This window comes from Lytechinus pictus, chromosome 13 (assembly GCF_037042905.1).
Source record: "Lytechinus pictus isolate F3 Inbred chromosome 13, Lp3.0, whole genome shotgun sequence".
Classification (NCBI taxonomy): domain Eukaryota; kingdom Metazoa; phylum Echinodermata; class Echinoidea; order Temnopleuroida; family Toxopneustidae; genus Lytechinus; species Lytechinus pictus.
In genome coordinates, this window is record NC_087257.1 from 3082697 (window position 1) to 3097839 (window position 15143).

Here is a 15143-nt window from a genome sequence, read left to right on the forward strand (position 1 = left end):
GCCTGGGGCTGGTCGCTCAACTTGCCCCTATGCTCAACTTACCCCGCCTTCCCCTATCGGTTTTAACGTGCATAGGTTGTGACACTCCTATACACGGGACCAACATTTGCGTCCTTTCCGATGGACGGAGTGTTTTCCAACTGCATTCACTCCTGCACTGAATACAGTGGTGAAGCATGCTAACACACAACGCTATAGCATCAGACTTTTTTTGTTAGACACGTTTCGTCATGGGCTGGACTCGAACCCCTCACGTTGAGATCTACGATCTTATTCGAAACATGCGCTCTAACCGACTGAGCTACGCTGCCTACGCTGTATTATTGCAATACATTTCCACAAAATATCGTCAGGATTAATCATGTTAATGGTAACGTTTGGGTAAGCTTTTTGAAAACCCCTAGATCGCCTCTTGGTTTTCGGCACATCGACATTGTATTTCCTCACTCCGCCATGCCAACTGGTTAACGGCATTTGTTAGGTACGTCCCTAGTCAGGATATAGGCGCAAATTACGTGCCGATATTATCAGCATGCATAAAGTGCGTTGTAGGGCTATTCCCAAGGTCTGTCTATGCAGATGATCATGAAGGCATAAATAAGCAGGGAAATTGGAAACAATTGAATACATTATATCAGGGACGTGAGAAAGAAAGGACGAACTTAACTGTACCAAGAAGAGCACAGCCCTCGGACATGGAACCAGTGAAAGGTAGGCTCTCATTAAATAATCTATTTTCTCTTTCTTGTTCTGTGTATTTCCTCATCTTAATTGAATCGTTCTTTCCCTCTTCTCCTCGTCTTTTCTTGTATTTATATATATATATATATCTTTAAAAGGAAACCATTCTTTGTCTATGTATTGATGTATTCATTTATTCATTCATCTATGCATTCATACTTATTTATTTAATTATTTATTTCATCATTTACAAAAGCAAATAAAGGCATTCATAGGGCACGAAAAAGTCCATCATAAACATCAAAATGTGCTGTGCACAACATAACAAGGTTACGGCTTGGTTGGTTGAAACACCTTTGCACCAACATTGTATCACTTTGAAATACAATGAATGTGATGAAAAACAAGATAAACAAAGAAAATGCAAATAAGGAAGGGGATGAGAACGGCACAAAGAGTAAAATGCTGCCTTGATATTGGCGAATGAAGCATGCACTAATGCAGTGTATTATAACACGATTAAATCAGGCATTGTATGATTTATGTTATACCCTATAGAAATACAGAGGATTAAATTCCACCCACTTGCTGATAGACATGTAAACTTACTTTACATAAGTCGACCCTCAATAGATAACTATTGTTCCCAGTTTATCATTACATGTTATTCAATCTAGTTTTAACTGCAGCGTAATGTGCAATACCTCGAAAATATCAAACGTGTCTATACCAGATATTTATTTTACATACATAAATACTGTCCTTTGCATTTAATTTTCCACATGATCTGAAATAATTGGTTTAGTAATATTGTATTTAACTAACGTGAATTTAATTCACTCGAAGTAATATAGACTTACTTTTATCGTAATTCTCATTTAACAGGGTTTAATCTACATGTATAGGAAGCCTTTTTTAATTAAATTAATTGTCATTCGCTTCATTTAACATAAGACGACTATAATAAGTCTGTCTATGCACTATGTTTTCGGTTTGTTTCTATGCTTCCAACATGATAGTGGTAACTTGCATTATATCAACTTCTTATTTAAAAAAATAATGTCGATTCATAATTTGTTTCTTACGTGACGGTGTGGAGCGTTGTGGCCCAGTGGATTAGTCTTCGGACTTTGAAACAGAGGGTCGTGGGTTCGAATCCCAGCCATGGCGTAATTTCCTTCGGCAAGAAATTTATCCACATTGTGCTGCACTCGACCCAGGTGAGGTAAATGGGTACCCGGCAGGATTAATTCCTTGAATGCTTGAGCGCCTAGGCAGCCCAGCTAAATCCGGGGTAATAATAGCAGGGCCCGCTGGGAGAACAGTTTTCGGAACTGAAGCGGCTACCCTGGGTAAATATACCGCTATTATTATTATTATTATTATCATTGCAGTTTATAATTTCTTTAGTTTTTTGTCTGTAAATTGATTATTTTGAGCATTCGAGCTTCCCGTTTGACGTGGTATTTGAATAAAGAAATCATGTCCGTACGAAAACGAATGAAGGGGGGAATAGTGTTTGTTTACCCAAAAGCGAGGGGGTGAAACCACCGAGCCTGCCATGCGGGAACTTTTGAATTTTCAATTGTCAAATTAAACAAATTCGTGCGCACTTTTGGTGAAATTTGTTGGAAATTGTCAGGTAAAAAGTTTTCAAAATTTCTGAGGCCCCTGCCCCACACCCCCGCTGCATACGGCCAATTAAAATCCAATCTTCGCCTAAGTGGAAGCAATTTCCAGACCAGATTATGCAAAACACGGGTTATAAATAGCTTTTGAGTCGAAATCCCCCTTAGTTGAATATATTTTATGTGACCCAAATAGATTTCATTCGGCTAAGTTACTCTCCTACACGCTTACCTAGTGAGCCAGGCGTGGCGTATAAATACCTTTGGCAACAAATTGAACCACATTTTGCTCCACTCAACCCAGATGAGGTGAATTGATTCCTGGCAGGAATTAATTCCTTGAACATGCTTCCGTGCTGTGAAAAGGCTGCGGGACTAAGGCCCGGGTAATTATAATTGAGCCCTTTGGAAGCGCATAAGGACGTTAAATCACAATGTAATAGAGTACCGAAGTGTGACGTCACTAATTTTCACTTTTTGCATTTCAGCGTTTATTTATACGATACTTTGGAGGAGCGTGATGAAAAACCTCCACAACCCAAATATGGTGGGAATTGGTCCATGGGGCCCCAATATATGACCTCATGAAATCATAATTAGCCCCATTGAAGTCAATGTATTCATGAGGTCATATCTCAGGTCTCCATGGACGGATTCTCACCGGATTTTGGAAGTGGGGGATTTCTTCATGCTCTACCAGAATAAGGTATCAAAAACACTGAAATGCCCAAAAAATAGTTTTTGTGACGTCATCACTTCGGTAATCTATATGCGCTAAATAACTGTGTGTTCAAGTTATTATTATTATTTTAAGAATAAACACAAACAGTAATGAACCTCACTCGGATAGCTATTTTTTGTTGTAAATACACCCCCTCCCGTCTGTGTAATCATCCCTATTATAGTTTTTTTTCTAGTTGACGCACTTGGGAATATCAATAAAAATTAATATCCATGACAATATATGAATTTAGCTTTGTATTTACTTACCGAAGCTCTATAATCAGACTTTACTTACAATCTAGACAAGAAATATTGTTTTTATAAATATTTCCATATGTTAATCAATATGCATTCCTTGCTTATTTATTTTTAAATCTTTGCTGAATTTATTCATCAAAACTGTGATATGCATTCTTTAAAAAAAAAATGTCATCCTTTTTGCTTGGGTATCTTCAATAATGATCACCAGAAGCTCTTATTTTATTTTCTAGACTAGAAAATAAAATATTCGGGAAATTTAAACTGTGTTATTTGTGCATAGTTATGTATACAGTTAACCTAGCCAGATAAGAATGAACTTTAGCCCATATAAAGAAAAATATAAAGTTTATTCTATTGAAAATTATATTTTATCCACTAAAATCAAATTTGTATGGTAATAGTACGGTTGGACTGCGTCAGCAGTAACCACATAGGCACACCCGGGGCAATAAAAATTATATGAATATGTACAGATACCCGAATAAATCAGTGGTTGATCCAAGATAATGTGAACGATTTTCTTTTTGGTGTGAGGTGCTGGTTTGGATTTTTTAAAACGGATGTGCAAAAAAAAAACCACTACATAATAATGAAAAAAGGGGGGATGCGTTGCTCTTAAAATCTTCAGACAAAACATTTCATATTTGTTTTGGGGAATGAATGGTCACCCGCCATTAATTTCCAGATTGAAAATATCTCCCCTCAACAATGAAGGATTTTTTTTACACTGTAAGAACGTTGTTTAATTTTCTTATACAACGCTTTTTACTAAATGAATTTTACAATGAATTTTTTTAAACAGTTTGTAATTTGTTTTTAATCTTAAACTACCAAGTTTAATTGATAAGCAACTACTGTAAAATTCTCATAGAAAACAACATTGTTTGAAAATTGAGACATTTTTACTGTGTATATAAAACTGTGTAAATTATGTATTCCTGCATTATTTGATGTACTAATTTTTACAAATGTTTATTTTTGTTCGAAGAACAGGTAAGTTTGCTTGATCATGCTCTCGTGTGATTTCATAAAACTCTTCAATCAAATGAATATATACAAAATTTTCAGCTCGCGCTTCGCGCTCGCATTGTTTAGCGAGACAGATATACGTATTATGATTACAAAAATTTGATTATAATGTCCCTTATTAGGTTTGAATATCAAACTTTTTACATACATACATATATCCGTTCAACGGCATTGTCCTTAAAATCAGTGTCTCTATTAGGTCAGTATACCTGGCAACTGAGCGCGCTTCGCGCGCTCACTAAGTGACTCAAAATTTTTGCTGGTGCCCCCCAATGCCGTGACCCACGGTACGCCACTGTGCTTTGGGGAGGGAGTTCCAAAGTCTTATCGAATCTGGGAAGAAGCTCCTCTGGTAGACAAGTGTTCTGGCAAAGGGAACACAGATCTTCTGAGAATGACCTCTATGCATGGATGTGGATGGAGTGAGGAAGGTAGGTGGGATGTCAATGAGTGAGTTGGTAATACAGTAGATCACCACCACCTAGGCCTGTGCCCTACGCTCTTGTAAAGTTGGCCATTTGAGCTGGTTCAGCATGGCTGCTACACTGCTTGTTCTACGGTGATCTTACAAAGAGAAGGTACGACGTTAATTTGTTTTTGGACAAGACCATATACCAAGCTACGAACTTACGAACGTCTACAACGCTGTTTCCATATGGCCTTCTTGAGAAAAATCTTACGGAATGGTCTAAAAATCGTTCGTACAGCCATAAGGGAATATATTTATTTGTAAATTGCGTTTTTCGAAATAACGAACTTCACCTTTCTTTCTTATTTGTCACATTTATCTTATTATTTTCTAATCGTTTTAACCATTGTCCACGGCTATCGAGTATAAGCAAAGATCACTGCCCATGAACCACATACATTAGGCCTATATTAACATCTCGAATCAGCCACCATTAAAATTAAGTTGTTATTTAGCGAATCCGAATTTATGCTCATGCTGCCCTTCGCGTGGAATTATTTTTTGTAGCATATGTCGTGTCTATAAAAAAAGACAATTCTAGAGGCACTCTGTCATCCTCATGAATCCATGGATTCCGCCAGCATAGGCTCTACAATTGAATTATATGTATAAACTAGATATATAAGCATCAGAAATGGTTAGAGTGTAACTGAGTTACTTGGTTTAATAGGCCTATATTTTTTGTTAATTCCAGTGAATACAACTCCTCATTCCTAAATAATCTTCCTCTTCTCTCTTTCATCCCCCTTTCAACCCAATTAGGCTTGCTTGATCGTCTTAAAGATGGAGAAACAGTTCTCTGTGCCGAGGGCTATGTCATGGACTTTGAGCGACAGGGCTATATAAAATCCGGTCCATTTGTCCCGGAAGTTGTCATTGATCACCCGGAACTCGTTCGTCAGAAGTACCGCGATTTCGTCAACGCGGGAAGCGATGTAGTCCCAGCTTTGACGGTAAAATAATGCTTAATTCCCCGTAGATCATGTTCTATTCATACTTCCACAAGAATTAATAAGAGGTAACACTACAATCATGTTAGGTCATAGATCACATCAAATTTCGGTTTTGTCTTATTTTTTCCGTCGTCATTTAGAAACGAAATTGTTTTGTCATATCAGTGTGTTATCTTTTAGTTAATAAAAAAACGTAAGTAGGCCTATTGTTAGAACCCCCTTTTGCTATACAAACAAATCTAACGCGCTGATCCACAGGGACATTAACATGAGGACCCCCCCCCCCCCCCCCACATACTCTCCTCCGAAGAAAAGTTATTATTTGGGATTTGCACACTCCCATCATTTTTTTAATCAACCTTTAACATTGTTGATTTTTAACATGCCAATTGTTACTTGAAAAAAAAAGGCATTTCGTTTTACATGCAATTAGAAATTTGTACCCAACAGGTTCTTATGTCACGTATGTTAACCAAATCAAAATAAACCTTTATCTAAGATTACTTATGCATAGGATTACTTTGAAAATGGTTTTAAATGATCACCTCTGTCATTAAAGGTATTGTTTAACTTTGTGAGCAGCCGATTAAAAAAATTCTCAAACCAAGACGAAACATGTGTTCAAGTGCATGTATTAGAACTAATAAACCCTGGAAACAACCATTATTGAGAATGAAAAGCTAAAACTACAAGGCAAACCCCGATTTTGTAAATAGGCGTCTTATAGACGCCTAAATAGTACACATAAGTGTATGGGATGAAATTAAGATGGTGTTTTCGGTCACTTTATTTTTCAATTTTTGAAGCACTAAATAATTATTTTCGAACGCAATTTTTTCTGGGCTTCATTTTTGTAACATATCACAATGTTAACCAATCACTTTAAGCTATCTCCATTCTAGCTAACCTAACCTTCTAAAGAACGATAAGTCCATTCAGTGGGATAAATAGAGTTACATTTCAACTTTATAAAGTCCATGTGCATTGTTTAATACCGTCATGGAGTTTGATTAAAGATAACCGGATTAGAACAAATGATTAAACGTTCTGGAATCAGGGGCCGTGCCATCTCGTTGGGGGGGGGGGGTGTTGACCGCCACAATGATTTTTTTTTTTCAGAGTTGAACAATGAAATAGGAAGGAAATAAAGATAAAGAAGTGAAGAATAAGAATAAATAGGAATGAAAAGGATTTACCTTGTGACAGCGCAGACCTGCTTTCAATTATCCAGCATCATTGATTCCTTGCATTGCCCCTCTTAAAAGTCGCAGCCCGTGTCTTACAGTGAACCATTATCGAATCCTTACCTTGCGCCAGAGTATTAAAATAAACTGGCACGATCTAGGTCCACGGCCTTAGGAACGATTTTTTTTTATTGGAGTTCTGATGTAAATTTGACAAGCAAAAAATATATTAATAATGATGAAAAAGTTTTTCACAACAGACTGAAGATTATTTCGGTCCCGAGAAATTTGACAAGTAAAAAACAATACAATAAACAAAATAAAAGTAGTTGTAGTTTTACAACATATATTATATTGGTCTTTTTGCTTACATTTCTCAATTTGTTAACACCTGCCAGAATTTCTAGAGGTGCTGCCTATGTGAAATAATACACGTGGCACCCCCAGCACTCCCGCTTCCCAGGGCCATGCCCAGGTCTGAGATTTCCATCATTATCAGTTTCTTACCAGTCTCTGTGCCTATCAATATACCGTGTCCATCACCGGTCTGATATTTCAGCTTTAAAGGACAAGTTAGTCCACCCCACTGAAAATCTCATCAAAATCGGATGTAAAATAAGAAAGTTTAAAGTTTCACTTAATTTCACAAAACAGATATATGCACATCCTGGCTGGTATGCAAATGAGGAGACTATGACGTCATCCACTCACTATTTCTTTTGTATTTTATTATATGAAATATTCCAATTTTCTCCTCATTGTCAAGTGATACAACGATTAATTCCTCCCTGAACATGTGTAATTAGCATCGTTTAATACTATATGGTTCAGTCAAGTTGGTCTTTATTGTCAAATCTATAAAAAAAGAAATATTGTATAATTCAAACAATAAAAAACAAAATAAATAGTGAGTGATTGGCATCATCGACTGACTCGCCTAGTTGTGCATATCCTTTTTTGTGAAAAATAAGCGAAACTTTAAAATGTCATAACTTTCTTATTTTACATCCGATTTTGATGAAATTTTCAGCACTATGCTAGTTTGATTTTTCCCTATTTATTCAAGGCAGCATTTTCCTGGGGTGGACTTGACCTCTAACTTGCAATACTGAATTGATTGGACCGTAAAAATGTTGTCTGAAAATTGCATACATTGGTGTTCACTTATATAATCTTTTAAGTAGTTTATGAGAGTTCTATTTTCCATTTTCTTTAGAAAACATGCTTAATGTATTAAATGATGAATATAAAAAAATAAAACACCATTGGTTAAGATTTCAAACGATTTCTGTTAAACTACTAATGTAGAGTTCATAGAGTAAACAACGTTGTATGCACATAAAAAGAAGGTTTTTACTGAGTACTACATCGGTGAAATATGAATAAAATATATCACATTATTTTTTCTCCATCGTTGAATACGGTACACAAACGTAAAGCAGATCTTTCCAGTTTCTCAAAATAATCAAAGCTAATAGTATTTCGACACCATGCCCTTTACACTTGAATTAATTTAGCTAAAGCTTTAACATGACAAAATTCAAGCATGTTTTATTATTGTTACTTACTCAGTTACAACAAGAATCCGTGAATGCCTCGATAAAGAACATGAAATTAACACATTCATATGTACACGTGGTAAAGGGATAGATAATAAGCATGATGAATATTACAATGTTTGATATTTGTTCATGTTTACTATAGTATTACGCATCCCGTAAAAAACTATCTGACGTCGATCGCGAAGATGAAGTAGAGTTGACTAATCGTCTCGCTTTGAAGATGGCCCGTGAAGTAGCTAATGAGACGGGTACTTTGATGTGTGGTGATATCTCCAATACAGGTGATTGGGATCCAACCGATGAAACTACACAGAAAGCTGTCAAAGCCATGTTTAAGGTAACGTGACGGAAACATGATATCACAAAATTCTCCCAACAGAATGGTAAATTCGAACCCAGAAGTAGAATATAAACCTCATATTTCACGTTCTTCGGTCTTATGTTGTTTCGGATTAGGCTATGCATAAGATTTAGCAACCATGACTTTGTGAAATTCATGTGGTGTTCCCCAGGGATCTGTAATTATACAATTTTTTCACATAACTTGTCAATAGTAGTATCAAATATTGTAACCGCTGTCAAAGGATAATTCTTTTTATTATACGCTTCTGATGCAAACTTACCTTTGTCTTAAAAAAGAATCATTCGATATTTATTAATCAAATAATAGATAGTACTGAGCTAGATAAGGCTGGTGTTACATAGGACTTCGACGAACCCTCCTCTTTCACTGTTTCGTAATATCCATTTGATCTCTGGTGAAGCACACGGTGATATTCCTGGGTTTTTTAAAATAAATTTAGACTTAAAGTACTTACATTCGTAATTTAAGAGCGGATTGAAGAACATTTGTTTCCATCTTCATGTCAGAGACGTTGTACGTCATTCTAAGAAAGCACACGATGCCACATTTTATAGCGCTTAATACATTTTTTCTAAGCACTGCATACTATTACCCCGGCTTTAGCACGGCTCCCCTGATCAGATGATTGAGCATTTAAGAAATTCCTTTCAATCAGGTACAAATTTGATGCACATAGGCAGAGAGTGGCAAATGTAAATATTGCCTTGCCAATACCTATAATGCCAATAAGGTTTGTGAGTTGGTAGAGCGTCCGTCTCACAAACGGGAGGGCGGGGGTTCAAGCCCCGGCCGAATCAGACCAAAATATGTTAAAATATTGGAGTTACTGCTTTTTGACGTTCAACGATTAAAGAGATAGAACAACGCCAATCTGGCGCTGCAGAGTGGCTGTCGGGCCCACGATCAATTTGGGCAAAATGAATTTTCGGAGTAATTTTAGTCCGGATTTCTATTTCGAACAATTAAATTCCATTTTGACTTTTTCACTTTCTGCGAATTCCATGTAATGGAGCAGCTCTTCCCTGTGGGAAAGAAAAGCCTCTCACACAGTTCGATAGTGTGGAATGTGAATAATTTTCACTTTGTTAAAATGCTCACAGGTAACCCAGTAAAGACAGTTTTACATTGTGGACACATCGAAGTGTGACTGATCACAGTGTGTTCACATGTTAGGCTATGTAGAAATGTGATTCACTCTGTTAAGTGCATGCTCAAGGTCGGTCAAACACGATTTCAGTCGTGAAGTTCGCGATTCTCGTTGCAAAATGTGCAATTTTGGTCGTGAAGTTTACGATTTTTGTAGTAAACTTCACGGCTGAAGTCGCCCGTCATGTGACTGTGTGATCGACCGTACTTCAGAGCCACCATAAATATGAATGTTAAAAAATCAAAATACAAGGGAAGGCGAATCATATTACTTAGTATCTCCCAATCTCTCAATCCCGTCGATTCAAAAGAGCCTATACAGCGCCATCTACATGATCTAGTTAACCAACTTTACTATTTTATGTGACTCGCATTAGTAATTCAGACTCCATTTGTTCTGGTGTTAATCATCTAAAAAGAACAAACAGAAAAAAACAAAATATTCCGTCGAAAAATCTTGTTCATCACCTATTAAAATTAACCTCTGTAAATAACTCTGGAAATCATTATTTTCCTTTCAGTCACTTCATATAGAAACATCAGATTGCTTCGAGACAACTATGATGTCCCCCATCCAACCCCTTTCAAATGTGTCAAATTATGACAAAATCATATGAACATGACGAATAAAAACTTTTTTTTTTTCGATGATTAAAAACGTAGTGAAATGAAAATGAATCATTGTTGTTCAACTGACCTACCATATAAGCATGTACTCAACAATGAGGTTTATATTTGGTTCACCTGATACCCCTTTCATAAACCCAATTATGCGGCTAATAGCAGCATAATTTGGTCGTAAAATCGGAGGAGGACCAGAGTTATCCGCATTATTTTGATGCTGCAATTATCCGCATAATAGCAGCATCGGGACAAGATTTTGAGTTTATGAACGTATTTCCAAATAATGCGGATTATTGCCATGGTGCGGTCACAAGGTCACCCTTTTCCAACACAACCGCATCGGAGGGGGCGTGTCCAGTTGTCATGACGATTATCCGCCTTTTTCAGGACGGGCGCTCGTAAAAATAATGCGGATAATTTTCGGAGTTTGTGAACGCAATTTTTATTGAATTATCCGCATTACTATTAGGCGGCTAATTGGAGGATAGGTTTATGAAAGGGGTATCAGATGCCGAAAGATAAGTCACGACTTCGTGGAATTTATATATTTCTTATTACTTTCCCCCATTTTATTTAAGTTTTACCAAATCTAATTCTCTGTTATTGAGTTTCTAACCCTTTCTGAACCGAATTTCTAAACCAACATGTTTGTTTTGGTTTGACTCCTATATATCGTATGTTGCACTTGTGTTGATATATATCAATGTACAATTTAAAGAGATGAAGTAAACCAACAAAGCACTGAGATTTCGAATTAATCGGACAAAGAATCAGAAAGTTATAATATTTCAAAAACTTTGCATTTTTTTCGGTGAAGTAGTTCTATCTATGTCTTTACGAATCTGCAATTAACAAGCTGATAATGTCATATCCTCGCGTAGTCTTATGTACATTATTTTATTATAATTTTTTTTTCAAATTTGTCAACCAATGATTAAAAAATACCTGAATTACAACCTATTCAAGTGCAAGATTATTGCTTCAATGTATTTTTGTTACACACATGTATGAAAATATGGCACAAATATGACTTCATGTGATAACATAATATAAAAGAAAAAAAGCATGGCATCATCTGCCCACCTATGGCTTATGAGATGTGCATATAACTGTTTATAATATTCCTAAACCTTAAACAATAACTTCACATTATTTGTTTTCTGATTCTGATGAAATTGTCAGCCATTTACTCGATGTGCTTTAATTCATATAAGTAAATATAAATACGTTCAACCCAGACTAACCCCACTTTAAAACTTTAAATGCATCTGTTATTCCTATTTTACAGGAACAAGTCGAATGGGCGGTAGAAGAGGGAGCCAATTACATCATAGCAGAGACCTTTAGTATCTTTCATGAAGCCTTAGCTGCATTAACTTCTATTAAAGAGTATGGAAAAGGTAAACAAATACGAATATGTAACAATATACTACCAGTGCATTTTCACAGAGCTATTTCACTCCATCGAAATCATTGTACACGTTTCTAGAAATAGTATGGTAAAAATAACCATCAGATAAATTATACATTTTTAACAGTCAGATGATAATATCATAACAAATTCTATTTGTCATTAGATATTTTGATACTTAGAATTAGATTTAAAGATCCATTGCTTTTAAAGATCCTGCATTTCAATCTATCTAGATGATGATAAAGATGATTGGATGTCAAGTCATTAATATTTTTTTAAACAGGTACTTTAACATTGAAATTAAAATGCAGATTTCCAAGATCGATTATTATATTAATCAGATATGTAATTTGACATTACTTTGCCAACTTTCATCACTCAAACATCCCATCAATGACCATAAGACAATATAGCCAAGCAAGCGATTGTCATCAATGATCACCATGTTTCAGCCAGGATCTTCCCTTTTTAATACCAAGGGCTATGGAATCTCGCGCCAACATGGGCGGAAATCCCAGGGAGGACAGGGGGACGCGTCCCCCTCCTAAAAATAGTAGGGGGGCACATTATCAAATGTCCCCCTACTATTTTTCGTATTTTATGATGGAAAGAAATACATTATTCAAAATCGAAATAAAGCATGTATTTTGGACGAGATGACCTTACTTTTGGGGTGATAACCCTTGTTTCTTTTTTTTTTGCTTGTCAAATTTATTTTGGTTGAAATGACCTTACATTTTGGGTGATAAACTTTTTTTCTTTTTTTTTGCTTGTCAAATTTTCCAGCCCCTTTCCCCCTACCTTTTGGGAAAGATTTCCGCCTTTGCCGCGCGCCAAGACACATCACCTCCTTCCACTTCTTCTTGTCCTGAGCATTCCTCCTCGTCCTGACCAAGTTTATTTTTTCTCTCATAAAATGAACATTATGATAAAACAAAGAATACATAACATCAAAGACATATAAGTTTGCAAGAAAAGTAATTTTAAAAAGGCATTGAAAGGGAAGCAGCCAAGAAGAAAAGAATTTCCTTGTAATACGGCCGACCCAAATTATTCTTTCCATGAGATAAACAATCATGATCTGGAACCCTCATCCCAATGACAGGTCTCCCGGCAGTAGTGACAGTCGCACCACGGCATATGGGGAACGGTGAAGTCGCATTCGTGGATGGTGTTGGACTTTTAGATGGACTCAGGCAACTCGAAGCGGCAGGAGCAGCCGTTGTCGGCTTCAACTGTTCCTATGGACCTTCCGGCATGGTGGATCTTATTCAACGGGCACAGAAGGCAGGGCTAAAGGTTAATATCTAGTCAAGTTTGAGGTCCATTCAGCAATGGACATTTATGGTTATTTCCTATACACAGGGCCGTAGCTAGAGGGGGGGTATGGGGGGGTGTGACACCCCCCCCAACATTCGTGGCAGTCGGCAAAATCATGTACCAGTTGGCAAAATGGAGGATAGGGGAGAAAAAGAAAGAAAGAAAGAGAGAGAGAGGGGGGAAAGAGAGAAAGAAAGAAAGAAAGAAAGAAAGAAAGAAAGAAAGAAAGAAAGAAAGAAATAAAGAAAGAAAGAAAGAAAGAAAGAAAGAAAGAAAGAAAGAGAGAGAGAGAGAGAGAAAGAGAGAAAGAAAGAAAGAAAGAAAAGGAATAGTCCGGTCTGTTAGCGTAAAAAACACCCTACTTGTGGACACGGTGGACAAAAGCATGATTTTTTTCTCCAGACCTTTGTTTATGTATAAGAATTAAAAATGGGGTATGCTCCAAAAAATCTGGCTGCAGGAACAGTGAAAAAATGGGTGAAAATGTCAGAATTTATGAGTTTAGATTGGTCTGATATATAGACTAGCGCTAGTGCAAAACTCAATAGCAGTGCATTATTTTGCATTGGTTTAGTTCTTGATTTCAGACCCTTTTTGAACAGATGTTCTGTTTGTCCTCACATCTCAATGCACTAAATATCTGAATGCAGATAAAGCCGAAGGGTGGCGGTGGAGTTGAATGTTGGTGTGTATGTACATATTTTGGTCTTGGGGTAAAGATGTGCAAGACACATTTTTTTGCATGTGTTGGAAATTGTGTTGCCATGGTAACAGTGTATTATGGCAAAAATAAGTTAAAAATCTTGCAGTTAGAACTGCTTCCTCCGTTTTCATCCGATTCTCATGAAATTTGGCACACACATTGGCCTTGAGATGAAGATGTCGAAGACACATTTTTGTGTGTCTTTCAGAAATCTTGTTGCCATGGTAACAACGTATCATATGGTGAAAATTTGGAAAAAACTTACAATTCAAACTGCTTCATCAGTTTTCTATCAATTCACATGAAATTCGGCACACACATTGGTATTGAAGAAAAGATGTACAAGGCACTTTTTGTGTGTGTTTCAGAAATTGTGTTGCCATGGTAACAACATATTATATGGCAAAATCTGGGTAAAAACCTTGCAATTTGAACCACCTCATCAGTTTCAAACCAATTCTCATGAAATATGGCTCACACATTGGCCTTGAGGTAAAGATGTGCAAGAACCTTTTTTTGCATTTGTCAGAGAGTGCATTGCCTTGGTAACCACATATAGCCAGAAATGCCGGGAAAACTCATTGTGGATCAATCTACTTCTCAGTTTTCAGCCTGTGCTCATAAAAGTTGACACAAATATTCATTTTGGGTGAAGATTCATATTCAGTGTTAAAGGGGGAATCCAGCCTTGGTCATAAAATGTTGTGTGGAAAAGGAGAAAATAAGAATGGTGAAAGTTTGAAAGAAATCGGACAAGCAAAATAAAGTTATGGCTGCTTTAAAATTAAGATCCCTAAGGCTACTAGTATGTAGATTTCAAATTGGCAACTGGGTAAGTAAATTATGACAAGGGGCGAGGCCGCAAGGACAACTTTCCCATTGGCCTTATTGTACGTAATCATCAGGATTTTTGGTTTTCTCCTAAATCCCTATTCCATTGGGGCCGTAAAATAAACCCGGTAGTATAATGTTTATGTCCTCATGAAAGAAAGATATAATTTGAAGTAAAACTTTTGAAAAAGACATTTTAGTCAATTAATTATTCCAGTACATGGAAGAGTGGTCCTTGCCTTACATCACTA

General features: G+C 36.5%; 1 protein-coding gene across 1 annotated transcript; it reads left to right on the forward strand.

The window, feature by feature from the left end:
• Positions 1-202: 202 nt before the first annotated feature.
• On the forward strand, positions 203-13547 carry LOC129274760 (betaine--homocysteine S-methyltransferase 1-like). The gene is made up of 5 exons (XM_064108722.1): positions 203-711; positions 5554-5744; positions 8633-8827; positions 11913-12024; positions 13144-13547. Exons 1-5 carry the CDS (start codon positions 696-698, stop codon positions 13347-13349), a joined length of 720 nt encoding a protein of 239 aa, XP_063964792.1. The 5' UTR covers positions 203-695; the 3' UTR covers positions 13350-13547.
• The last annotated feature ends 1596 nt before the right edge of the window (positions 13548-15143 follow it).

Excerpts from the sequence above, each read along its gene's own strand:
- LOC129274760 (XM_064108722.1), top strand. Across the intron at positions 8,828-11,912 it reads CTGTCAAAGCCATGTTTAAG|GAACAAGTCGAATGGGCGGT; the intron begins GTAACGTGACGG and ends CCTATTTTACAG. Across the intron at positions 12,025-13,143 it reads TATTAAAGAGTATGGAAAAG|GTCTCCCGGCAGTAGTGACA; the intron begins GTAAACAAATAC and ends TCCCAATGACAG.